This window comes from Prionailurus bengalensis, chromosome C2 (assembly GCF_016509475.1).
Source record: "Prionailurus bengalensis isolate Pbe53 chromosome C2, Fcat_Pben_1.1_paternal_pri, whole genome shotgun sequence".
Taxonomy (NCBI): domain Eukaryota; kingdom Metazoa; phylum Chordata; class Mammalia; order Carnivora; family Felidae; genus Prionailurus; species Prionailurus bengalensis.
In genome coordinates, this window is record NC_057350.1 from 131,962,954 (window position 1) to 131,988,525 (window position 25,572).

General features: G+C 41.6%; 1 protein-coding gene across 2 annotated transcripts in view; it reads left to right on the plus strand.

The window, feature by feature from the left end:
• The window catches only part of CPNE4 (copine 4), a 499,943-nt gene that overhangs the window by 331,900 nt on the left and 142,471 nt on the right, over nucleotides 1-25,572 (plus strand). For both annotated transcript variants that reach the window (XM_043595404.1, XM_043595405.1), the window contains exon 3: nucleotides 1,749-1,928. In XM_043595404.1, coding sequence (XP_043451339.1) covers nucleotides 1,749-1,928 — 180 coding nt within the window. The remainder of the gene's footprint in view (nucleotides 1-1,748; nucleotides 1,929-25,572) is intronic.

The following is a 25,572-nucleotide window of genomic DNA, read 5'->3' on the forward strand; positions in this document are numbered from 1 at the left end:
GCATCAGGCTCTGTGCTGACAGCTCAGAGCCTGGAGCCTGTTTCAGATTCTGTGTCTCCCTCTCTCTCTGCCCCTCCCCTGTTCATGCTCTGTCTCTCTCTGTCTCAAAAATAAATAAATGTTAAAAAAGAAAAAAAAAAAAAAAGAAGAGCAGGTGATGTTCCTTATAGGACAACTCTCTCACACACAGGGCCCAGAGGGAGGGCTGGAGCCAGGGTCAAAATACTGAATGCAAGAATGTCAAGGGAGGCTGCAGCAAGTATTGAATTTTTTCTTTGCCTGATAACATGTATGTGCGTGATACAGTCAAACACCACCTTCCCTTCATTTTTTTTCTTTGAGAGACTATTTCCCTGTACCGTAATAAAAGTGCAGGAAATCGTTTCCCCAATTTGTGCTAATGAATGACACTTGGGAAGTATCCAATAGACCATGTTTCTATTTGAAAGCTGAAAGTACATGTAGGCTCCTGTTGATCTGTAAAATATGAGTAATGGATATTTCCAGTTGAGAAATACTGTAAGATCTTGGGTTAACTGTAATTTGGTCCTTTAAGACTTCCCAGGATAAAATGGTATTGTAAATGGTATTTTTATATGTGATGGGCATAGAAGAAAAGAACCTTAGTGGTAAGGGTACCAGCAAAAACAGCATACCCGGAGAGTTTCATCTAAAGTGTTAAATTCTTTTTAGAGGGACTCTTTCTAGGGACATGGGCAAGTATAAGGGAGCCAACTAAGGACGGGTGAAGCTCACTGGGGATAGCAACAGCAGAAAGTCATTAGCACCCCTTAGTCTGAAGGGTCAAGACAGGGAGGGGTGATTGTGTTACCAGAACCCAGCAAAAGCTCCCTCCTACTAGCAGAATCTCTGTGTGCAGAGGCATGGTGTGCTGCCAGCACCTCTCTATCCTCCCACCCTCTGATCTCCTGCCAAGTCTTGCCTTTGGATGACTCAAAGCAGAACCTACAGGGTAATAGAGCCCAATCAATTCCACCCATCGAGGTCAACGTCCAGGGGCAAGAGTAGGGTGGACAGTGGCAAATACAGATCTGGGAGAGAGGGGCAAATAAGGAGTTATTATCACAGAAGGCAAGGGGAATCATAACTCACGGAATGTTAGAGCAAGAAGAGGCTTTTCATCTTCAAATCCTCACTTTGTTGATAAGGAAACTAAGGCCCAGGGAATTAAAATGACTGAGTAACCATTATAAACCCAATAAAGGTATACTTGAGACCAAAGGCAGTCATCTTCATATCCATTCTCATGGCCTTCCCACTTCATTATTCTAGGACTCAGGAGTTATAAAACTAATGTTAGGGTAGGATTCATTAAAATGGGGTACCTGCATGGTCATTTGCCATTATTGTGCCCATCAGACTTCACTGATCTCTTACAGATTTCTTTCCTCCTGAGCCCAAATGTGCCTTCAGACTCTTTCTCATTCTAAGGCTCCAGGAAGCCACCAATAATTGATCCATCTTGTTGCCTTATTACACCCAACAGTATAGCATGCTCTAATCTTTAAATACAAAGCTTCAGATTATGCTAATAAGATTTCCCTCCTTGACACATGGCTCATTCTCTGATGGTGCTTCCTTGTGTGCTTTCAAACTGCTTCACTCTGGTGACTTGATGGAGGGCATTTATGTTTTGGAAGAAGGAGAATCACCATAAGATCATTTCACCTAAAGGGTAATAATAAAAAGCCCTAATCCCTGGTGTTTTTTCTCTTCTCTCCTTGCAGGTTGACAGAACAGAGGTGATTCGCACCTGCATAAACCCAGTGTATTCAAAACTGTTCACTGTGGACTTTTACTTTGAAGAGGTGCAGCGCCTGCGGTTTGAAGTTCATGACATCAGCAGCAACCATAACGGGCTGAAGGAGGCTGACTTCCTGGGTGGCATGGAGTGCACGCTCGGCCAGGTGGGTCCACAGAGGGCCCTTCCCACTCCTTGCCTCCTTGGGGCCTCTCTTCCTCCCCTTTTTCCTGTCTCCTCTGCTTTATTTCTCCCTTTGATTTTATTTTCCTTTTACACGTAGCATTTTAGGAGTTCCCATTCACTGCAATACCCATTATAGTTAACTTTATATTTACATAGGGATGATGCAGCGAATATGTGAAGACTTACTTATTTTGCAAAATTAAATGTTTTCTCTTTTTAATTCCTTCATTCTGTTAGTTATTTCACAACTATTTACTGGCACTTTCTACACTCTGATTGTGTGTGCTATATATAGTCTGATGCTGTTACATTATAAATTTCCATCTCCCAACTCAACTATGAGAACCCCCATGCAGGGAGTACTGCTCATGTACATGTATTCCAAGCTTTTGGTGCCAAAATATCCCAAGAAAGGGGATAAATAGCTTTTTGTGCATGAATAAATGCTTTTACTTAATCCTCACAATTATGTGAAATAAACATTATTATATCCATTTATAAATGAGAAAACTAAGACTCAGAGCAGTTAGGCCTAAAGCCTCGCACTGATAAGTGGCAGAACTAAAACTCCAACCAGGTTGGTCTCACCAGAAACTCCGTAACTTTACATCAGGACACTTTTACTTTTTCCTTCCCTACTGCCATGCCCAGGTTCTGAGGGGAGGTCTAAATGAAGAAACAGCCCTTGTGTCGAGGAAGTGGACATTCTAATTGGAGAAGGCACACTACATACACCTAAAAGTAATTCATGGTGCAGCTTAAGCCATAATGAGACAAAATATCCTGGACTATATTCATAGGGTTGTAGGCCTTCAGGAAGGGAGAGCTCTCTGCTAGAATCACAGAGACATTGTGGATTCAAACATTGAAAAAATATAGTCCATAGATGGAACAAGGAGGAGGAAGACCTTTCAAGTAAGAAATCAATACAAACAAGGCCTAGAGGTCAGAACAACCAGGGCAGGGGTAAGGGCAGAGGAGACCCAGGTTCACTGAATCAAGGTCAGATGCTGATTTACTACAAAACTAGTGAAGATTGAACTTCAGAGCCCCTCACTTGGGTAAACTGCTTCCAAGGCTCTGTGTGACATTTTTATTTGTAGTCATGTACTTTTTTCTGAAAGGATTCCAAATTATATAAACCTCAACCCTCACAAAACCTGCATCAATCCCATGCAGAGGCAAGGGTGTGGTTTACGGTTTAGTAAGGAAGATTCTGCCTGGCAAAGAGGTGACGAGCCTGCATGTTTATTTGTTTTTACCATGCCTCATGCCACTTATCACTAATTTCTCCATTGTGAGCACTGAGTGACAAAATAAATAATGTCCTCGTATACCTTTTTCAGCAAATATAGTGATTACTTTCATAAGATTGTTCCTTGTTCCTTTAATGAAAGCCAAAAGCCCAATGTAGATGAAGGCAGAGAAGGACTCTGGGATATTCTCCATAAATATAATCTCTCTCATGACTTGAAAAGAATTGATGGTAGATAGTTCCAGAGTCTTGCCAGGTACAATGCCTAATAAGTAGTATGCATTGAATGAATGAATGAATGAATGAATGAATTCAGGTAGAATTCTGTAATGTATAAATAAAATACAATGATTTAAATGGCATATCTTATAGATATAAATGAGCCACTCCAAGATTCTCTCTGAGATTATGTACATCCCCTCATGTATAAAAGTTAGATTCTTCCCTAAGAAACAAATGTAGATCAATGTAGGAGTCATGTGAATCAAAGATCTTTTTCATCCAAAGATTTAATCATTTTGTCCATGTGAATAACCCTCAAACTTACATCTTTAGTCTGTCACAACCCTCATCTTTCCAGCAGCCAGTAAGTCCTTGACCCTCCACTCTGTGCCAGCGGTGTAGTGTTGAGCTAAAAACATTGTCCCTATACTCAAGCAGCTCACAGTCTAGCTGGGAATAAAGATGGGAAGCAAGTAATTAATTAAATTATGCAAATAATGAATTAAGTTACAACCATTATAATTATTGCTAAGGAGAAGTATTAGAAGAGGAGAGCAAAACTGAGAGAATGGTGTCAGGTGGAGAGGAGATCAAAGAAGGATTCCAAGGGGAAGTGACATTTACACCGAGACTTAAAGGGAGAGTAAGCGGATCAGGTGAGAAGAAAGAGGAAACATGTTCCAAGCAGATGAGAAAACTATATACAAAGCCTCTGGATTCAGGAAGAAGTTTGGCATATGGTACATAGTAGCTTCATTTGGGTTTCCCACAAAGCTAACTCTGAGATATGAAGTCAAAGGAGGTGAAGGATATGCCATAGCAGAGTGAAAAAGTGAGACAGGAAAAGGAAGGCAGCCTGTAATAGTGTTGTCAAGCCATCCACCACTGTGGCCAACCGGAGCTTAATTCTGCTGGGGAAATTCTGGAAGCCAGTGTAGAACAGATACCACTGAGTTATCTCACCCCATAGGTGAGGAACAGGGGCATTTATATTCTTGGGGAGATATATATATATATGGTTCATCAGTTATTGAGGGCTTTTTCCAGGGTGGGAACATCCATCCTCCAGTATTTCTGGCTTATTTCACAGGCAGCAAAACAGGTTCCAAAGATCCCAAGAAGCTTACAAGCAAAGAAATGCAGGTGCTGGTGGTCAGAAGTCAATGGTGTGCACTGAAGTCATAGAGCCTGAGTATATGAGCAGGGCATCATATCAGCTGTCTACCCAAAAGCCAATCACTCCACCCTTTAAGCCATCAGGTCCTGATCATTTTCTACCATGTGGCTGTGCGGACAATAGCCCTATCCCTAGCTCGAGGGCGAATGCTGAGTATTATCAGCCAATCATATGAATCCCGTTCCCTTTTGCCAGAGATTGGTTTAGGGGTGGGCTGGTGGCCAGTTCTAATCAATAACACATGACAGTTTTTTCTTGGAAAGGTTTTTTAGCCTAACGAGAGAGAGAGAGAGAGAGAGAGAGAGAGAGAGAGAGAGAAGGAGAGACACCCAACACCCACATATGAAGAAAGAAGTCTCTACCTGTCATTCTTGGAACTACTGCAGCCACTTTGTAGCAGGGATGAGGATGAGAGCACCCCTAAGGGGAAGTCAGAGCCAAGACAGGTGGAGGCACTGGCTGACATTCTGTACATGGAGCGCACCTTGTCTGTGGACTCCTTATTATAAGATAATAAAGTTTCCTGGGATGGGATTTTCCATTCCTTGAGCTGAAAGCATCATGATTGATATAGAGTATATCAATGAAAGCATATCAGTGGAAGATGGATGGACTTTCTAGAGTGGGGTGAATAAAGGGAAATGGGGGGGAGTGCATTGCTTTAAGTTTTTAATCTCTCAAGATGAGGAATATCTAGAAGCGAGCACTGAGGATAAGATTACAAATAGTAGTTTCTAGTTGTATCTTGAGACTTGAAAGAGCTTCCATACTGACCATTTGACCCTCTTAACAAGTTTGGGAGGACAAGTGTTACCACCTGCATTTTATAGCTGAGAAAACTGAGGATCAGAAAGGTTCAGTGTCCTGGCGGAGCCAAAACCAGAAGTCAGGATCTTTTGGTCCCTAATCTGAAAGCTCTTTCTTCTGCCATTTAGGGAAGGATAGTGTGGAGAGGCCACATGCTGAGATCTCTTTTAACATCATGGCTTAGATGAAACAAATGAGCAGCAAGTCAAACTTGTTCAGTGTAGCCTTAAGCCATGCTCCCCAAGCCATACTGCTTTCCTGCACCGCAACCCCACACATACCCCCCTCCCCGGGGACAGGCTAGCCTCTCTGGGTATCTTGTATGTTCATGGACAACCACCCTTTTATATTATCAGCCATGTGATAGGTACAATTGACCTTTCCATACTTTTGGGGTGGGCACTAATTGACTGAAATCAATCAGGATATCCCATTTTTGTGGCCACAGTGATTAGTTCAATGAAGGTATGTAACGAATCAGAGATAGTGAAACGTAAAAACATATTTGCTAGAGCCTTGTGAGAAAGAAAAGGTGAGGCTGTGAGGTCTGGAAGTGATACCCTTCAAGGGGAGAACATCGAGCTGCTGTGGGAAGAAAAGGAAGGGTGATAACATGACAAAATGTGGATGAAAAGGAAAGAGCCTGGCATCTTAAAGGGAAGAAAAGAGAGAAATTGGGTCATATTATTTGCATGCTAGATAGTGTCCTGTCTGTAGCCAGTCCTTCCTAGGAATTTTGGTCAATAGCTTCACTTTGTTATTTAAATCATTGTGGGATAATTCTTTTTGCCGCTTGCAACATGGAGTTCTAACTAATTAAGTCATGTTCTATAGAACCCCTTCTCCAAGCCACAGTGACCTTTCCAGACTCCAAGATCCTGTAACCCGTCTCCATCTCATTCATTTAGTAACTCGTTCTTCACTGCCTCCAGAAGTTCCTTTTTCTCAGTTCATTAAAATAATTTCTCTCTCAATTAACATTTTTATACATACTATCTAGCCCTCCAGCTAGTTTGCAAGTTTCTTAGGGCAGAGGCCATAATCAGTTCTTCCTTTTTGTGTCTAATGCAACACCGTGCTTTATATATCACATATGCTTAAGCCACATTTACTGATTAATTTTGAAAATTTTAAATCAGTATGAACTTTTAACATGGTAAGTTTCGTTCAGTCACGTATTTGTTATTTCAACAAGCATTTAGCAAGTGCCCCAGATACACCAACTTGTCTCTAGTAGGTGCTAGAGACACAAAGATGAAAAAAAGAGAGAGGCTCAGCCCCAGAAGTGCTTAAAATTAGCTGGGAAATTATTAAAATTATTAAATAAGTAACTAAGATGCATGTTATTTAGTGCTGCAACAGGATATTTTCCAGGGGCAACAGGGGAAAGACTTACCTTTGCCTACAGGGAACCAGGGAGGTCTCATAAGAAAAATGACTTTGGGGGCACCTGAGTGGCTCAGTTGGTTGAACGTCTGGCTTCGGCTCAGGTCATGATCTCCCAGTTGGTGGGTTTGAGCCCCACATCAGGCTCTGTGCTGATGGCTCAGAGCCTGGAGCCTGCTTTGGATTCTGTGTCTCCCTCTCTCTGCCCCTCCCCCACTCACACTCTGTCTCTCAGAAATGAATAAATGTTTAAAAAATTTTTTTAAAAAAGAAGAAAAATGATTTTGGACCTGAATCTCACAGGATGAGTAGGAATTCATGAGCAGATAGAAGAAATAAGGACCCTCTGGGCAAAATGACCAGGGCACACAAAGGCACAGCAGCACAAGAATAGCAGAGAACTCTAAGGGATTCAACATGGCTGGATAGTCAAAGGTTGGGAAAAGGATAACGGAGGCTGGAGAGGAGAAGAGGAGCCAGACCAGAGGCTTTTAAGTGCCTTTCTCTAAAGTTTGGAGAGCTTGGATGTGTTACACTGGAAGTCCTGAAGGGTTTTGACCAGGGAGAGGACAAGATTGGATCACTTTAGCATTCCTTGAAGAGTGAATGGGTGAGAGTGGATATGGAGGCAAGGAAGCCAGTTAGGAAGCTCGTGCCGTAGCAGGAGCATCTCGTCAGAGATGAGGGCAGTGGTGATGGAAGTTGAGGCCCAGGAAAGAGTTTGGCCAAACGCAGGATCAACAGGCCTTAGAGAATGGGTGAAGGAGGGAGGAGTTTGCAGGTAGCTGGCTCAAGTCCTACAGGAGTGATTTGTCTGTCTTTCTGGGGAATCATATTGAGGAGTGGGGTGAGGAATAGAGTGTGATGCTGGCGTGTTGAGCTCAGGATGTCTGTGGAGAATCCAGAGGAGGTTGCCACTTGGCCTCTGACCATGAGGATCTGGAAATTATCCAGATTTGGCAGTGGACTCCCTATGGCCCATGCAGCCTGAAAGTGGATGAGATCCCTCAAAGAAAATGTTTTTTTTATTTTGGAAGGTAACTCATTGATATATGAACAAATCAAATGATTTTTTAAAAATTGAGTATCTGACAACATCTCTTTATACATTCTTTCAGATTAAAGTGTGAAAATGTTAACTTTTGATGTAAATTGGAGTTTTCTCTTTTTTTTCTAAGTTGTTTTTCTAAGATCTCTAATATGATCCAGCAAACACACACACACAAACACACACAAATCAACATTTTTTTCTTTATAATTTCAGTGGTTCAAGAAGATTCCTTTCCTTGTACTGGTTAGTTAGGCAGGGGATGGCTGGATCCAGGAGCTGCTATAGGAGTGGTGCATTCAGGGTCTGAAACACAGTTTCATAATGCTGAAAAGCACTTACTGTGGAGCCTGATGGTCTGGTGTCACATCCCAGCTCAGCTGCTCTCAAGTTGTATGTCCACAGGCAAATTCTTGCAACCATTTAAGACTTAGCCTCTTCATATACAAAATAGAGATAATAATAGAGCTGGCCTTGAGAAATATTGTGACAATCAAGTGAGAAAATACATACAAGGTGCTTAGCAGAGAGAGCATTCAGGGTATGGAAGCTGTTATTAAGGACATGAAAATCTAGGAAATGATGAGAAGGATCAACATACATTGGGGCCAACTTTGTTTCAAGAGTGAAAGTGGAAGCAAAAAGGGTGAAAACAGTATGACAAAACACCATATCCTGGGCAATGAGTAAACTGAACTTATGACTTTGCCTCAAGTTTGTTGAAAATATTATTTAGTCAAAGGTTTCAGTGTGTGTGTATGTGTGTGTGTGTGTGTGTGTGTATTTACTTTTTTCAGACTATTTTTAAATGAAAGTGGTTTCAACTCAGGTCTCTGAAATAATTGGGGGACAGGTATTCCAATTCCTATCTGAGCTCAACTAAGGCCCCAAAGGAGAGAGAAAGTGACATCCCAAAACCCATGCTGGAAGTCACACATTCAGAGCTGTCTCTTCAAGACTGTCTACTTGCCCTGTCCATGTGAGTTTACCACATTCTCACTCTGATATGTGAAACAGGGGGATTTGTGGCTTTTAGGAAAGGAAAATGGCAGCCCTCAGCATGCTGGAAACTGACATTGGCCATGAAGTTGAATATAAGCACAGCCAGTGACTTAGCACTGAGCAATAATGCCAGATGAAGGTTCATGTCTCCAAGAGCACTCCAGGCAGAACTGTGTGTTCTCAGCAGATGGATGAGGGGGGCAAATCACAGAGATGCAGGGTGGCCAGAAAGCTGTGTACTCGTTCTGGGTGAGCTTGAAGACCGTCCTCGGATTTCTGTTGGCAGAAAGGAGACCAGAAGCTAAGCCCCTCTCCTGCTGCACCCAACAGAGGGCATGCCAAGGACAGCCATGGTCCCTCACTATCTCGAACAGCAAACAGACCTTCTTCAAGGTGCCACCTTCACTTCTTTCACTGCTTACTAACTAGTCCAGTCATCACCAAATTTTTCCACTTCTTCATGCACCAAATACAGTGGGAACACCGAATCAGAAATAATGAGAATAATAAATGTAGTAGTTAACTTTCCCTGGGTACTTTTTATTTACCAGTCACTGGGCTAAGCATTTGTTACATCTCACTTAAGTTAATCAGCTTGACATCCCTGGGAAATAGGCACTACCATTATCCTCATGTACATCTGAGGAAATGCACTGAATAAAGCTGGGTGACTTATTTAAGGCCACACAGCTAGTAAATGGTGGAGCTAGAACTCAAATGCAGATCTGTTTGCCTCCAAAGCCCCTTGTAGCTCATCACTAGCTAGTGTAAATTGGAATGTAGTATCTATTAATGCAAAGCCAAGTTGGAGTTGACCTTGCTAGGGTTTTGTTTTATTAGTTTCAGTTTATTTGTTTGTCTTATAAGAATCCTCTTGGAAAAAAAATATATATATATGTATATGTGTATGTATATATATATTGTATATATATATATATAGGCCATATATATATGTGTATATATATATACATATATATACACATATGTGTGTATGTGTATACATATGTGTGTATATGTACATATATACACGCACGTATATATACACATATATGTATGTATGTATATGTATATATAAGCATATGTGTATGTATATATATACATGTATATATATACATAAATATTTTTTATGTATACATTATGTATACATTTATATATACGTGTACATATATATGGCCTTGGTCATCTTTCCTCCATGTTTGAGTGTTTGCATACTGAACTAACTCTAAATACAGCATGGTTTCTTAAATAGTATCAGTCTCAACCTCCCAAAACCAGAACCTTATAAATTCAGCACCCAGAAGGTACCCCCCCCCGATGTTTTCACCCTTAATCATGTTGAACAAACCCATCAACCAAATTTAGAAGTTGTCCCTAGGTTTTATCATTGCTTTTCCTGTGGGTGTTTTCTCTTCTTCATGGCTCAGAGGACTGTGTATAGTCTTCCTCTCTTCATTGCCATATAGCTTTACTTTAGTGTATTCCTTCCCCCAAAGCTCAGATTTCTGTTAAAACTGAGAATGTCTCTATAAAAAAAAACAAAAACAAAAACCTGAAGCAGGCTCCAGGTTTTGAGGTGTGAACTCTTTGCACAGAGCCCGATGCAGGGCTCGAACTCACGAGCTGTGAAATCATGACGTGAGACAAAGTTGGATGCTTAACCCACTGAGCCATCCAGGAGCCCCCAATTTCATTCTTTTGCATGTTGCTATCTGGTTTTCCCAGCACCATTTGTTGAAGAAACTGTCCTTTTCCCTTTGAATATTCTTTCTTACTTTGTCGAAGATCAATTGACCATATAATTGTGGGTTTATTGTGGGTTTTCTATTCTGTTCCATTGATTTATGTATCTGTTTTTGTCCCAGTATCACACTGTTTCAATTACTACAGCTTTGTACTATAACTTAAAGACCAGAATTGTGATGCCTCTAGCTTTGCTTTTCTTTTTCAAGATTGCTTTGGCTCTTTGGGGTCTTTTGTGGTTCCATACCAATTTTAGGATCCTTTGTTCTACAGATAGTTGCATTTATCTTCACCTATCTTTGCTATCATACCTAAATCAACACTGAGTTCATCAATCAGTCTGGTGAAATTATTGAATTTAAAATTCTAATTATTCTATAAATCCTAATAATTTAAAAAAGTCATTGTCATCTGAACATATGATGACTAATCATTTAAAATTTCCTCCAAGAGGAGCGCCTGGGTGGCTCAGTCGGTTAAGCATCCGACTTTGGCTCAGGTCATGATCTCACAGTCTGTGAGTTCGAGCCCGCGTCAGGCTCTGTGCTGACAGCTCAGAGCCTGGAGCCTGCTTCGAATTCTGTGTCTCCTTCTCTCTCTGCCCTTCCCCTGCTCATGCTCTGTCTCTCTCTGTCTCAAAAATAAATAAAAACATTACAAAAAAATTAAAAAATAAGTAAATAAAATAAAATTTCCTCCAAGAAATTTCCTTTAAGAAAACTCAATATACTTTTCGGAAAAGGTGCAAAATGGAAAAGAGTCAAAAGAGGGTGTACTTTTTTATTTACCAAATGATACTTTGCTTTAAAATGTTTTTGCATTTACATAGCATGTTACTTCAACATAGCATTTTTGTTTATTTTTTAGAAACTTAATTTATTGATAAAATAAATTAGGATTTTATCCATAAAGTGTAAAAAAAAAACCAACAGTGGGGCAGGGCAATCTCTGATTCCTTAAAGGAGTTCTAGGCTGTCTGGGGGCTCTGACCTTCATTCATGAGAAAGGAATCATGTACCACCTTCCCACAGAGCAACAGTTCTCAAACCTCAAGTCTAATCAGAATCCCTGGAGACTTATTCAAACACAGAGTGCTGGGCCCCACTCCCAGAACTTCTGATTCAGCAGATTTAGCAAAAGACCCAATAATTTGCATTTCTAAGATCCTAGGTGACAAGGATGCTGCTGGCCCTGGGCCACAGTTTGAGAACCACTGCCACAGAGTCTTAGGGGAGGAATGCTAATAAGTCTTGGGCATTGAATCACTTGTTTTAATTATGAAAAAAATGAATGTTTTAGGTAATTATCTGAGAAATTAAGGAGGACAAAGAAAAAATCTAGAGAGCAGGAAAAATGTTGCTTCATAAAGTTACATTCCCACAAAGGATCATGTACAGGGCTTAGAATTTAAATTTTTGGTGAAGATCTCAGCTCCCCTCTACTAAGTGTAGTTGAATGGGTCTGTTAGCCAGACTGCTGGTTCCTTTCTTGATTCAGGCAAATGTTAGGATTACTTCAGCCACATTAGCCCCTGAAAGGATTAGCAGACCACAAGCTGTCCGTGGTCAATGGGAATTTGCTGTCAGGGTGGGTTGAACCCAGTTGGTTGACACTGTGGGTATGACAATGCAAGAGGGAGCTATCCACACTCAATGTAATGCTCACATTGAGACTCCACAGGTTGGTTTTTGTTGCATAACATCTAATAATCCTCAAGGCATAAAATTGATGGCCCAGGGAAGTCAAATTTACACATTACAGCAGGCAATTCATTTCCCTTCTGCTTCTCACATGAAAAGCTTTCTTTAACTTTGCAGAATTACTGCAAACAGAAGCGGCATGAGTGATAAATAATGTCATAAATAAAAACCATCATCTCAGCTCCCTTGGACTGGCTGAGAAGTCCCAGGAAGTGGTCTCAATGCTGACTGTCTATTCTGCTCATAGGCAACTGGGATTCATGTAGAGTGACTGTAGGTGAGCAAGCCCTCAGTTCTCCAAGGAGAATAAAATTAATTTTTGCCTTTTTCTTTGCTGTCATTGTCAGGCAAGTAATCTTAAATTCGCATCCTAGGAAAATCCTTCTGCTTTCTCTGGAGTTTTCCTTTTGTATCTTTAAATAACCTTGATGGTGTCCTCCACTGGAGTCTGAGCCCTAGGTCCTGGATCTGTCACCAACTCCCTGTGTCGTAATGGGCAGTTTGCTTAACCTCTTGGTGACATAATGACCTCATCTATAAAGGGAAGGTTTCATATTGATTCATCTCCAAGTTCCTTCCAGTGCTAATAGCCAATGACTCTTAGTCATCTCTTTCCTTCCCCTTGTCACTAAAAGTAAGCATCCTTTCCTACATTCTCATCCCTTTTCAGGATACTCTCTATCCCCTTCCACCCTACCCCCAGTCCCTTTTTACATCATCTGTTAGCATGAGATGCTTCCCTCTTGCTAAGTCATAGATGTCATTCAGCCACAGACTTGTGTTCCTACCTAAATGCCCCCCAGGAAAGCAACTCCTTATGTCTACTTAATTTCAAACATAGTTTTCAAAAGATACATTTAGTGGCAATGAAAATGGTCTGTATTTATAAGCCACACTTGGATATTATACCTCTACTGGCTCCAAATGAGAAGGGGAGGAGAATAAGAGATTTAGAACTGGATGAGAATTTGCAAGAACTGAGATGTCACACTGAAAAGAACCTAGGTGTTTGTCCTGGTCCCAACCCTTTAAGCCAGGCTGGTGTGAGGCACTCAGCCCCTAGCCCACCACCCCAGTGTCCCTGGACCTGCCACCCCAAACAGGGAGCCACATATGACACCTGGGTTTGAAGGCAGCCACCTAGGACCTTTACTACAGCTCCCACACTTGCTTGTTTCCAGCCAGCTTTTATCCTAGTTCTTCTTGCTCCCAACTCAGAACTACTTACTTACCTACAAAAATCCAAGCTGAACCCTATCTCCATGGTGTTTACACATGCTCTCCCCAGCATCTGGCCCTTCCTTTTTCCCTAATAAATGTTGTCTTACCGTACCTTCTTACTTATCAGCATCCTAAGTAAGGACATTTAAGTAAGGACAATTTAAGTAAAAATGTCCTGTACTTGGGGTGCCTGGGTGGCTCATTCAGTTAAGCATCCAACTCTTGGTTTCAGCTCAGGTCATAATCTCACGGTTCATGAGATCAAGCCCCACATCAGGCTCTGCACTGGCAATGCAGAACATGTTTGGGATTCTCTCTCCCTCTCTCTCTGCACCCCCCCCCCACCCCGGCTCACTCTCTCTGTCTCTCTCTCTCTCAAAATTAATTAATTAAAAAAATGTCCTGTACTTGTCTCAGGCCTGAAGCTTGAGACCATATGGCACATGAACTAAATTATCAATATGCCAATCAGCCAATTCGCTGAAGTCAAATAACCAAAAAGCCACTCCACCAAATAATACAGTAGGCCAAATATGAATTCTCTGCTAAATATTTTTGTTTACCAAAATACTTGATTGAGGTATTTGAACTGTTTGTAAAGTATGCTACAATTAGCTTAAAACCTGTGAAGATTTCTGCTTTTTTTAAGTTTAGTCTGCTTATGAATTTAGTTACTGATTATCATAAACTTTTATGAATATCAAATGTAGTCATAGGAAGACTAAATTATCTTTTGCCCTCTCTCTCAAAGGTGGGAAAAAATATGGTGCAAGCTCTTAAAGTACCCATTTCTTCCCAGACCAAAGGACTAGGAGGATATATTTTTAGATAACAACAATGATAGCATGTAGATGGGATTATGGGTGACTTTTAGTGTCACCTCCATATTTTTCTATATTTTCTTCAAGGAGTATATGTCACCTCTATAATCAGAAAAAATTACAATAAATGTTAGTAAAAATTAATAAAGCCTATATACTGACTTCAAAGAATTCATATTCATGTAGAAGAATATGACACATATGTATTATATAGATACACTTTTGAGGAACTTTAGAATATATGAAGAGTCCTACTTTGGGAAATGTGAGGGAAAGGCTTTGGGATGAGCTGTTTGCTGAGGCTGTGCCCTCTGGCAGGTTTTTGAGAGAACATTTTGCAGATGTTGCAAGTAAAGCCTTAGTCCTCATCCCCCAAACCCTTGACCCACAGGGAGGAAGGTTTGCTTGGGTAATCTGATTCTGATCTTTTGTGATACCATTTTTGATTACAGAAGAGACCCTGGAGGGCTTGGAGCACCACTGAGGATTAAGTTAAGGAAACTTCCTTGGAACCGCAAAGAGGTTCTGACATTCCTTCAAAGCCTAGAACCTCCAGCTCAAGCCTAATTTGGGAAAAAGAATATTTTTATTTTGAATTAACCCAATGAAGTTTAGGGGAAGAAATACACAGTTACTGCTTGGGTTACAAAATCATTCCCAGGAGTCTTGGTTTCAGATTCAAGGACAAAATGAGGCTGGGTACGAATTTATTAACTTTGTTTTGGATGGAATGTGAGTCTTTGGGGCTTCTCCGGACACGAAGGCAGGTCAGGTGAGGCCATGAGTGTGCTGATTAATGTGTTTCACCCACACTTCCTTGGCATGTGCCCACAGGAGGCTAAGGTCAGCATACATTCCCAAGCCAGTTAGCAGAAGCAAGGGAGCAGAAATCTTCCAATGCTCTCTCTCCCCAGTGAGAATCAAACCAGGAAGACTAGTGTTACAATTAACTTGCAGAGAGAACTCCAGTAGAACCAGGAAAGCTTGAAATGGGGAGGAAAACCAAAGCAAGGTTGAGTTTAGCCAGATCAGTATGAGAGTCTGCACTCTGGTGCTTCTGGTCTCTCCTTAAATACTTCCAAGGAGGGGTGAATTCATCCTTACATATCAGGTATCCTGATAATGTTAGTGTAACCTATGACTGCGTTTGCCCTAGTCCATCTTAGTTCATACCTGTTGTCATGACTTAAATATGAACACTGCCTCCTTTCATTTTCAAAAGTGTCCCAATTTAGACAAAATAGTTGATGGTCCCTTTGTGATAATAAATCACGTTCACAGCTAACATTTACTAAGAGCTGATCATGTGCCAGGCATTCATGAGCTTGGTGCTATTGACATTATCATTATCATTATCATCATCATCACTATTATCACCAAGCCAAATTTACATGTATCCTAAAAGGCAAAATCAAGATGCAAAAACAGGCATTTGTATTCAGATTCAGGGTACTAAGTAATTCCTCCTGCACCCCTAAAGTGTGCTACCTCTGGGCTTCCATTTCATGCACTCAGGAAAAAAAAAGATCCCTATCTCTTTACACATCTCCCACACCTTCTCACTGATTTTCTCGTAAGTAATCAGTTGAAATGAGGAGACTGATATTCTGAGGGTCTTATTATATCCCAGGTATCATGTCACAAGAGGGCCACTATCTTTTCTACTTGACAGATCAAGATCTAGGCTTGGGGCACCTGGGTGGCTCCATCGGTTAAGTGTCTGACTCTTGATTTCAGCTCAGGTCATGATCTCATGGTCATGGGATCGAGCCCCACATTGGTCTCTATGCTGACTGTGGAGTTTGCTTGAGTTTCTTCCCTCTCCATCAAACCCCCCCCCCCCAGTCCCCCCCACACTTGCATGCACTCTCTCTTTAAAAATAAATAAATAAATAAATAAAAGAACTAGGCTTTAAGAGCTCAACTAATTCATCCAAGATCATGCTGACAGCAGGTCATGGAGCTAAGATTCACACCTGAGTTGATCTGATTTCAATACCTGCCTTCCCATTAGACCATATTGCCTACCAAACTGCATTCAATTTCTGTAACCCTTTGCAAATCAGAAAAAGTGGAGTAGCAATTCTCCCTAAATGCTATCACTGTAAGACTGTTAACTGAGGTCAAGAAGGAAGCAACCTTTTCCACAAGTTGGTTAAATTGACTCCTATATCTAAACAGCCGTTCTCCCAGCTCAGGAAGACCTGTGACATCCATCTGCAAACACATGCCCCATTCATGAGTGTTTATCTGAAATACTCCTGGACCACAGTATCTGAGCAACTTATAGTGTTTAGGCCTCAGCCTTCCCTTGGCATGGACCTATTGCTCATTTACCAATTAAGGATAACAGTCAGATGTAAATAACTGGTATTCATTCATTCATTCATTCATTCATTCAGTGAATAGTGCATTAATGCTAACAGTAATAATTTAAAACCATTTAATTTAAATACAGTTATCCACTCATCCAAATGATTATGCATGAAATTATTCATTCATTTACTGGACACTTACTGCATGTCAGACACTCTTCTAGAAACCGGGGCAACAGCTGTGAACAAAGAGGACAAAGCCCTGTTTTCATGGAGCTTATGTTTTCCTCCATGATATAATAACAGACAATGATAGTGATATGAAAGAAACCCTAAGGAATGTAGAGTGGTGGCAAGGGAGTGGGTGCAAATTTACATAGGAAAGCCAGAGAGGCCCTTTCTGAGCAGAGACCAGAATGAAGTATGGGCATGAGCCATGTAAAGAAATGCAGAAAATTGTTTCAGGCAGAGAGCAGAGCAACTGTTCTTACATAGTACTACCAGATCCCTATGCTGAAAACTTTGCATGCATTATCTCATTTAATCCTCACAAAAGCCCTGAAGGGAATGTGCCATTATTTTTCCATTTTCTGCCAGCCGTCTGAACATTGAAGTGACTTGCTTACCTGCACACCACTTTTTTCTCTATTTTTAAACATTTATTTATTTATTTTGAGAGAGAGAGAGAGAGAGAGAGAGAGAGAGAGAGCAGGGGAGGGGCAGAGAGAGGGGGAGAGAGAGAGAATCCCAAGCAGGCTCTGCACAGTCAGTCCAGAGCCTGATGTGGGGTCATGAGATCATGACCTGAGCTGAAATCAAGAGTCAGACACTTAAACAACTGAGCCCCTCAGGCACCCCAAGTGCACAACATTTTTAAGTGAAGGAGCCATGAGTTAAATCCAGGCCTCCTGGCTCCCAGACGACATCCCCACTGCAACTACTGAGCAGCTGATTGCCTCACCCAGCCTGCAACACTCCCCTGCACTTTTAACACAAGACTGAGAGAATGACTGATCCCTAAGAAACATCTGCAAAGCCTGTATTCTCCGTCTGATTCTGCATCAGATTTTGGTCTTTATAATGTTTTGACTACAGAAGAGACCCAAGAGGGTTTGCAGCACTAGCAATGAGCAAGTTAAGAATGTTCATGGGTCCATGAGGATAGGGGCTTTAAATCTTTGTCTCCTTCTAGAGGCTTTTGCTCCAGAGACCCTCCCTCAGCTCTGTTGCAGGGCCTGCGTCTCAGGCTCCTCCTCCAGACATGCAAGAACCTCTTCTACATGACATCCTTGTAAACCAAGCAAGTTTCCATCCCTCCACCCCATTATTTGTAGGGAATGGCTCTATTGTTTTTCTGTACATAAAGGCAACACATGCCCCTTTTAAAAACTGTTCAGAAATATACAAAACGAATAAAATCATCCTTCATCACAACATTGAGAGATAGTAAACATTCTGGTGTATATTCTTCCAGAGTTTTTCTTATGTATGCACATACATACAGTTGTTTTTTTTCAACAACCATTTGGTCATTTATACATGCCTTTCGTTGCTTGCTTTTTTCTCATAAAAAAATATCTTGAACATCTTTCCATGTTAATGTACATACTTCTGCATCTTCTATTTTAAGGGCTATAAAGTATTCCACGGTAGCAAAAATCATGTAAAGCCTCCCGTATGTCGGACATGAAGGCTGTTTCTAGTTTTCCACAATTTTAAACGACACTTGAATGAATGAGCATTGTATTATGTATATCTTCATGCCCTCTGATACTGAATTTTTTTAGAATAAATTAATAACAGTGGAATATTTGGGCACACATTTTAAGGTCCTTGATACAAATTGCCACATATCTGTGTAGAAACATGGTAGCAACTAACAATGCACTGTACTGTGCACAATGGTATTCTTTGTATCCTCAGTAATGCCTCCCACTTTTAATCATGTTCCTTTTGAAGTCTCTTTCAGCACAGGGAAAAGAAGACCACTGCCCCGAACTGGATGTCACCCACCTGCCCCCATTAGAGGTTCCTCTAGTCCCAGCCTAAGCGGGGAGGACACAGAGGAGCATGACCCCTCAGGTCCCTTGTGGTCCTAGAGGCGGGGCCCCCACAGGTTTTGTCCAGAGGCTACAGGTAGAATGAGGAAGGGAGACATTGCCTTAAGTCTCAGCCTGGGAGGGTTGCCTCGCTCTCAGACTTTGTCCTTTCTCTCCTTCATGTATGCCCCCAGCAGCTCCTGCCCTCCCATTTATCAACCACATGTTGGAGACTCCCAGTTCAGGCCTCTCCTCTGAGCCCCAGACTCATGTCTTTAACCGTCTCTAGATACTGACTGCACTCAGATGACTCACAGACTTCTCAGACTCCACAGCTCCAACCACGCCACCATCTCCCCTTGCTCTCCCAGCCCACCCCCTCCACCAGCTCCTCCTCTACTGTGCCCCACCCAGGGAATGGCACCTCCACCCTCCCAGATGGGGAGGCCCCCAAACTGGGAGCCTTCTTTTGTACCACTCTCCTATTTTCTGTGCCCCACAGCCTTCCCATCAGTCAATCAGTCACAAAGCCCCATCAATTTAGTGTGTTAAATATCTTTATTATCCACCCCCTTTTCTCTTCCACTGCCAGTGTCCCAGTCTAAGATAAGTCTGTAATTATCTCTATGTGGGGATTGATAGGATGGGAGAAAAAAGAGGAGGAAGGAACATTTCCTAAGGATCTATATATGACTGATTCTGAGATTTTGTTAATAATACTCATTATGCACACGATAAGCCAATGGAATAGATAATATCACCATTTTACAGAAAAGGAAACTGAGGCTTGGAGAGGTTAACCTGCCTGCTCTCACACCAGAGTCAACATTCAGAGCCCTGTGTGTGATTCTTGTTCTACATTATGTAGTAAGAGTGAAGCTAGAGGACCAGTTGGGAGGCTCTTGCAATGGTCTGAGTGAGAAGGAACGTGCTCTACGGTAAGCTCCTTGAGTGCAAGGAGTGAGTATGAATCACTTTGTGTGTCTGGTAGGGTTTAGCGCAGGACCTGCCTCTGTCATTTGTGGAAGGCAGAAGAGTGTAGCAGCTAAGGGAATGGAACTGGATGGACTAGGGAGGCTAAGGGAATGAGTGTAGCAGCTAAGGGAATAGAAGATGTCCTGGCTCTGGGACCTTGAGCAAGTTATCTAGCCTCTCTGTAGTGGGCTAAGTGGTGGCCCCAAAAAAGATACATCCACATCCTAACCCCATAATCCATGAATGTGGATTCTTTGAACAAAGAGTCTTTGCAGATCTAATTAAGTAGAGGATCTCAAGATGAGGAGGTCATCCTGGATTACCCAGGTAAACCCTTAATCCAGTAACAAGTGTACTCATAAAAGAGCTCCAGAGGAGAGACACAGACAGGAAGGAGCATGCCACACGAAGGAAATGGAGTCATATAGGGACACATCAAGGAACAATGGCAGGCACCAGCAGCTGGAAGAGACAAGCTATGGAAATCTTCCATAGAGCCTCCAGAGAGAATATGGTCCTATAGACAGCTTGATTTCAGGCCTCCGCCCTCCAGAACCAGGAGAGAATACATTTCTTTTCTTTTCTGCCACCGAGTTGGTGGTAATTTGTTATGGCAGCCGTGGCAAACGAATACACTCTCTAAACTCGTTGCTCTCATCCGTCAATGGGCATATGATCATACTTCATAGGGCTGTCATGAGAATTAAATAAATCAATACACATAAGGCAATTTAGAGCAGTAGCTGGCACATATTAAGTTCTCCTGAAGTAGTATTTATTATGACTAATAAATGATAATAAATTTATTATGACTAATGTTCATTAGCTGAGTGACCTTAGTTATCTTTGACCCTCTGGTTCCTTCAGCTGTTGAATGATAATAAAAATACTTATTCTCACCACCTCAAAGCTGGAGTTTGCTTCTTTCACTTAGAAATGGTCAAAGAATTTCTCCAATCCTCCTCTGTCCTATGGACTACTAATTTAGTTGTGAGCCTCACTGAAGACAAGTCACAGACTGCCAAAGATGACGGTTGAAAAGTGCCTTGTGCCCTTGGCCTGATGAAAATGCGCTACCCTGGGCACTGGGCTGCTTGGAGAAGACAGCTCTTTCTCTTTCTCCTGATTGCCACGTAGTATGACTTGGGGCTGGTAAAGGGTGGACTCAGAGCCAGGTCATTTGTGATGAGGAGGACTTACACCCATCATCAGAGACAAAGGTGGATAATTAATGCACAAGCAATTCTTAAATCCCTCTCAGAAACTCTCTCTCCACTCCCTCCCTTGCTAATGAAGTCAGAGAAAGGGTAAAAGCCTGTAATTACACTTGAAGTAATTAGAACTCTGCTTAATAGAAAGCTTAAGACAGTAAGTCCAAACCAGTAGATCACCCATTGTTCCTGTCATTCTGAATCATTCTCCCCAGGGTGTTCCTTTTGTAAGCCTCCACTGGGGAAGCAAGGACTATACTGAATTCCCATAAAATGTATGCACACATGCATGTCACATGTCCTCTCCCCTGGATGGCTGACAAAGCTTCAGCATGTACCTTTCTTAGTTCCTACAACTTTACCCATTAATGAAAGTCTAAATCAGAATGGATTAATTTAAAAGGCCTTTCCTATAAATCTTTAAAATCTGATCATATCATACTAAAGGTGTCTACATTCAATACTCACTTTCTTGCTCAGTGCTTCTCAACTTTAATGTGCATGCAAATCACCTGGGGATCTCAGTGAAATTCAGATTCTGATTCAGTAGTTCTGGGGTAGGTCCTGAGAGTTTGCATTTCTGACAAGTTCCCAGGTCATGCTGGTGCTGCTGGAGGGAGCCAGATAGGATAAAGAGGGGAGGACACACATTAGGAGCAAAGCAAAAGTTCTTCCCTGTCCCACAGGTGACCACTTTCCTCCTACACAGCAACTGTTGAAAGCTTCTAATCTTGAAAAATGAATAAAATTTGCCCGTTGAGGGGAGAGGGTATGAGTCATCCTAGGCAGAGGGAATAGCCTAAGAAGAAGCACAGTTCTTGAAGTTTTTTAAAAAGTGTTCTTTAAAATATTTTTAAAGCTTCTCTTTATTGTTTTGTACATAGGAGAGGTCAAAGATCTCAGGAGTTACTCTGTGCTCAGACAACAATGTGGGTCCTTTAGGTCGGCAGTGGCAGCAAGGCAACCAGGAAGTGGAGGGACAGCACCAGGAGAAGGCTCTCCTAGCACAATGCAGACCTTGAGCAGGTCTGATTTCTACCAGGTGAAGTAATACTGCCCAGCAGTCTTGCTGAGGGAAGTGGTAAGGTAAGGATTTCCCCAGAATCAGCCATCACTGAGGCATCCTTTCCCGGACTTTGAACCTGATCATAGACTAACTTCATGTATTAGTTCCCTGTGTTTATAGTTACAAATTATCACAAACATGGTGGCTTAAAACAACACAAATTTATTTTCTCACAGCTCCAGGGGGCAGAAGTCTGCAGCCAAGGTGTCAGAAGGGCCGTGCTCTTTCTGAAGGTTATAGGGGAGAATCCATTCCTTGCCTCTTCCAACCTCTGGTCCCCGCCAGTTCCTTAGCTTGTGGCCACATCACTCCAAATGTCCAGTGCCTTCAAATCTCTCTCTGTTCCATCTGCATGGTTTCTTCTCTTTTGAGTGTGTGTTCTCATGCACCCACCTTTCCCCCTGCCCACTGATTCTCTCTTGTAAGGACACTGGGATTGCATTTAGGGTCCACTCAAAAAATCCAGGATAATCTCCCCATTTTAAGATCTTAACTTAATTAAAGCTGCAAAGACTTTTTGCCATATAAGGTAATATACAGAGGTTTTAGGGATTAAGGTATGAATATCTTTTTGGGGGTCATTTTTCTTTTTTTTCTAATTATAATAAGGGTTTTTATTTCTGAAATTAAATCAAAGACATCTACACTTAATAGAAAAACAAAAGTATGAATTGTCCTTATTACTCATTCAGACACTGCCGGAATACCCAGACATGTGCAGTAATCATTGAATTTAATTTTTAGAATATTTTACCAAGTTTAAACATGTTAAAACGTGGGTGTTTTAAATATTGTTTTGATACTTGTAGATATCCAGGAAGGAAGATAAAACATGGTTTACTTAAAATCTGTGGCTTCATTTATAACTGTTAAGATTTAGGTGTTTTTTTTTTAATATGAGATTTATTGTCAAATTGGTTTCCATACAACACCTAGTGCTCATCCCAACAGGTTCCCTCCTCAATGCCCATCACCCACCTTCCCCTCCCTCCCACCCCCCATCAATACTCAGTTTGTTCTCAGTTTTTAAGAGTCTCTTATGCTTTGGCTCCCTCCCTCTCTAACCTTTTTTTTCCCCTTCCCCTCCCTCATGGTCTTCTGTTAAGTTTCTCAGGATCCACATAAGAGTGAAACCATATGGTATCTGTCTTTCTGTGTATGACTTATTTCACTTAACATAACACTCTCCAGTTCCATCCACGTTGCTACAAAGGGCCGTATTTCATTCTTTCTCATTGTCACATAGTACTCCATTGTGTATATAAACCACAATTTCTTTATCCATTCATCAGTTGATGGACATTTAGGCTCTTTTCACAATTTGGCTATTGTTGAGAGTGCTGCTATGAACATTGGGGTACAAGTGCACCTATGCATCAGTACTCCTGTATCCCTTGGGTAAATTCCTAGCAGTGCTACTGCTGGGTCATAGGGTAGGTCTATTTTTAATTTTTTGAGGAACCCCCACACTGTTTTCCAGAGTGGCTGACCAGTTTGCATTCCCACCAACAGTGCAAGAGGATTCCCGTTTCTCCACATCCTGGCCAACATCTATAGTCTCCTGATTTGTTCATTTTAGCCACTCTGACTAGCGTGAGGTAATATCTGAGTGTGGTTTGGATTCGTATTTCCCTGATGAGGAGTGACGTTGAGCATCTTTTCATGTGCCTGTTAGCCATATGGATGTCTTCTTTTTTTTATATATGTATTTTTTAACGTTTTTTAATTTATTTTGGAGACAGAGACAGAGCATGAACGGGGGAGGGTCAGAGAGAGAGAGGTAGACACAGAATCAGAAGCAGGCTCCAGGCTCTGAGCTATCAGCACAGAGCCAGACGCAGGGCTCAGACTCATGGACTGCGAGATCCTGACCTGAGCTGAAGTTGGACGCTCAGCCGACTGAGCCACCCAGGCGCCCCAGTGGATGTCTTCTTTAGAGAAGTGTCTATTCATGTTTTCTGCCCATTTCTTCAGTGCATTATTTGTTTTTCAGGTGTGGAGTTTGGTGAGCTCTTTATAGATTTTGGATACTAGCCCTTTGTCCAATAGGTCATTTGCAAATATCTTTTCCCATTCTGTTGGTTGCCTTTTAGTTTTGTTGATTGTGTTCTTTTCAGTGCAGAAGATTTTTATCTTCATGAGGTCCCAATAGCTCATTTTTGCTTTTAATTCCCTTGCCCTTGGGGATGTGTCACGTAAGAAATTGCTGTGGCTAAGGTCAGAGAGGTTTTTTTCCTGCTTTGTCCTCTAGGGTTTTGATGGTTTACTGTCTCACATTCAGGTCCTTTATCCATTTTCAGTTTGCTTTTGGGAATGGTGTAAGAAAGTGGTCTAGTTTCATCCTTCTGCATGTTGCTGTCCAGTTCTCCCAGCACCATTTGTTAAAGAGACTGTCTTTTTTCCATTGGATATTCTTTCCTGCTTTGTCAAACATTAGTTGGCCATACTTTTGTGTGTCTAGTTCTGGGGTTTCTATTCTATTCCATTGGTCTATGTGTCTGTTTTGGTGCCAATACCATGCTGTCTTGATGATGACAGCTTTGTAGTAGAGGCTAAAGTCTGGGATTGTGATGCCTCCTGCCTTGGTCTTCTTCTTCAAAATTACTTTGGCTATTCGGGGCCTTTTGTGGTCCATACAAATTTTAGGATTGCTTGTTCTAGCTTCGAGAAGAATGCTGGTGCTCTTTTGATTGGGATTGCATTGAATGTGTAGATAGCTTTGGGTAGTATTGACATTTTAACAATATTTATTCTTCCAATCCATGAGCACGGAATGTTTTTCCATTTCTTTGTATCTTCTTCAATTTCCTTCATAAGCTTTCTATACTTTTCAGCATACACATCTTTTACATCTTTGGTTAGGTTTATTCCTAGGTATTTTATGGTTCTTGGCGCAATTGTGTATGGGATCAGTTTCTTTGTCTTTCTGTTGCTTCATTATTAGTGTATAAAAATGCAACTGATTTCTGTACATTGATTTTGTATCCTGCAACTTTGCTGAATTCATGTATCAGTTCTAGCATGGGGGGTCATTTTTCAACCCACCACAGCCAACAATGCTAAAGCACCTAGTGTCTGAGTGCAATGCCACCTAAAGCCTAGTCTCTGGGGATCAATTAAAGATCTTCTTTCTGTCTTCATACTCACCCTGCTCCTCATACTCACTTATACCCTTTTTACCTACAGTTCCTCAACTCAGAGCATCATCTCTCCCCTCTTTGACTATTCAGTTCTCTTCCAGAAGCCTCAGGTCAGGAGTAGTCTCTTCAGAAATACCCTACCTGACCTCCTTGACCAGGCCAGTCTTCCTTCGTGGCATGGCATTGCTTCTCCTTGTGGAGCTGGCATTTGACCTGTGTGTTGTGTGGGAGGACAGTGCCCCTTCCTGCTCGTGTCTGCACTGTATTTTCAATACCCAGCACATAATATCCATTACATATTTATTTGATGAAGGAATGAATCCTGGCTTCAACTCTTATAGGCTGTATGTATCAGCTTGTTAGGGCTGCCATAACTGAATACCACAGTCTGATGGCTCAAACAACACGAATCTATTGTATCATAGCTCTGGAGGCTGAAATTCCAAGATCAACATGACAGCAGTGTTGGTTTGTGGCGAGGCCCCTCTTGCTGACTTGT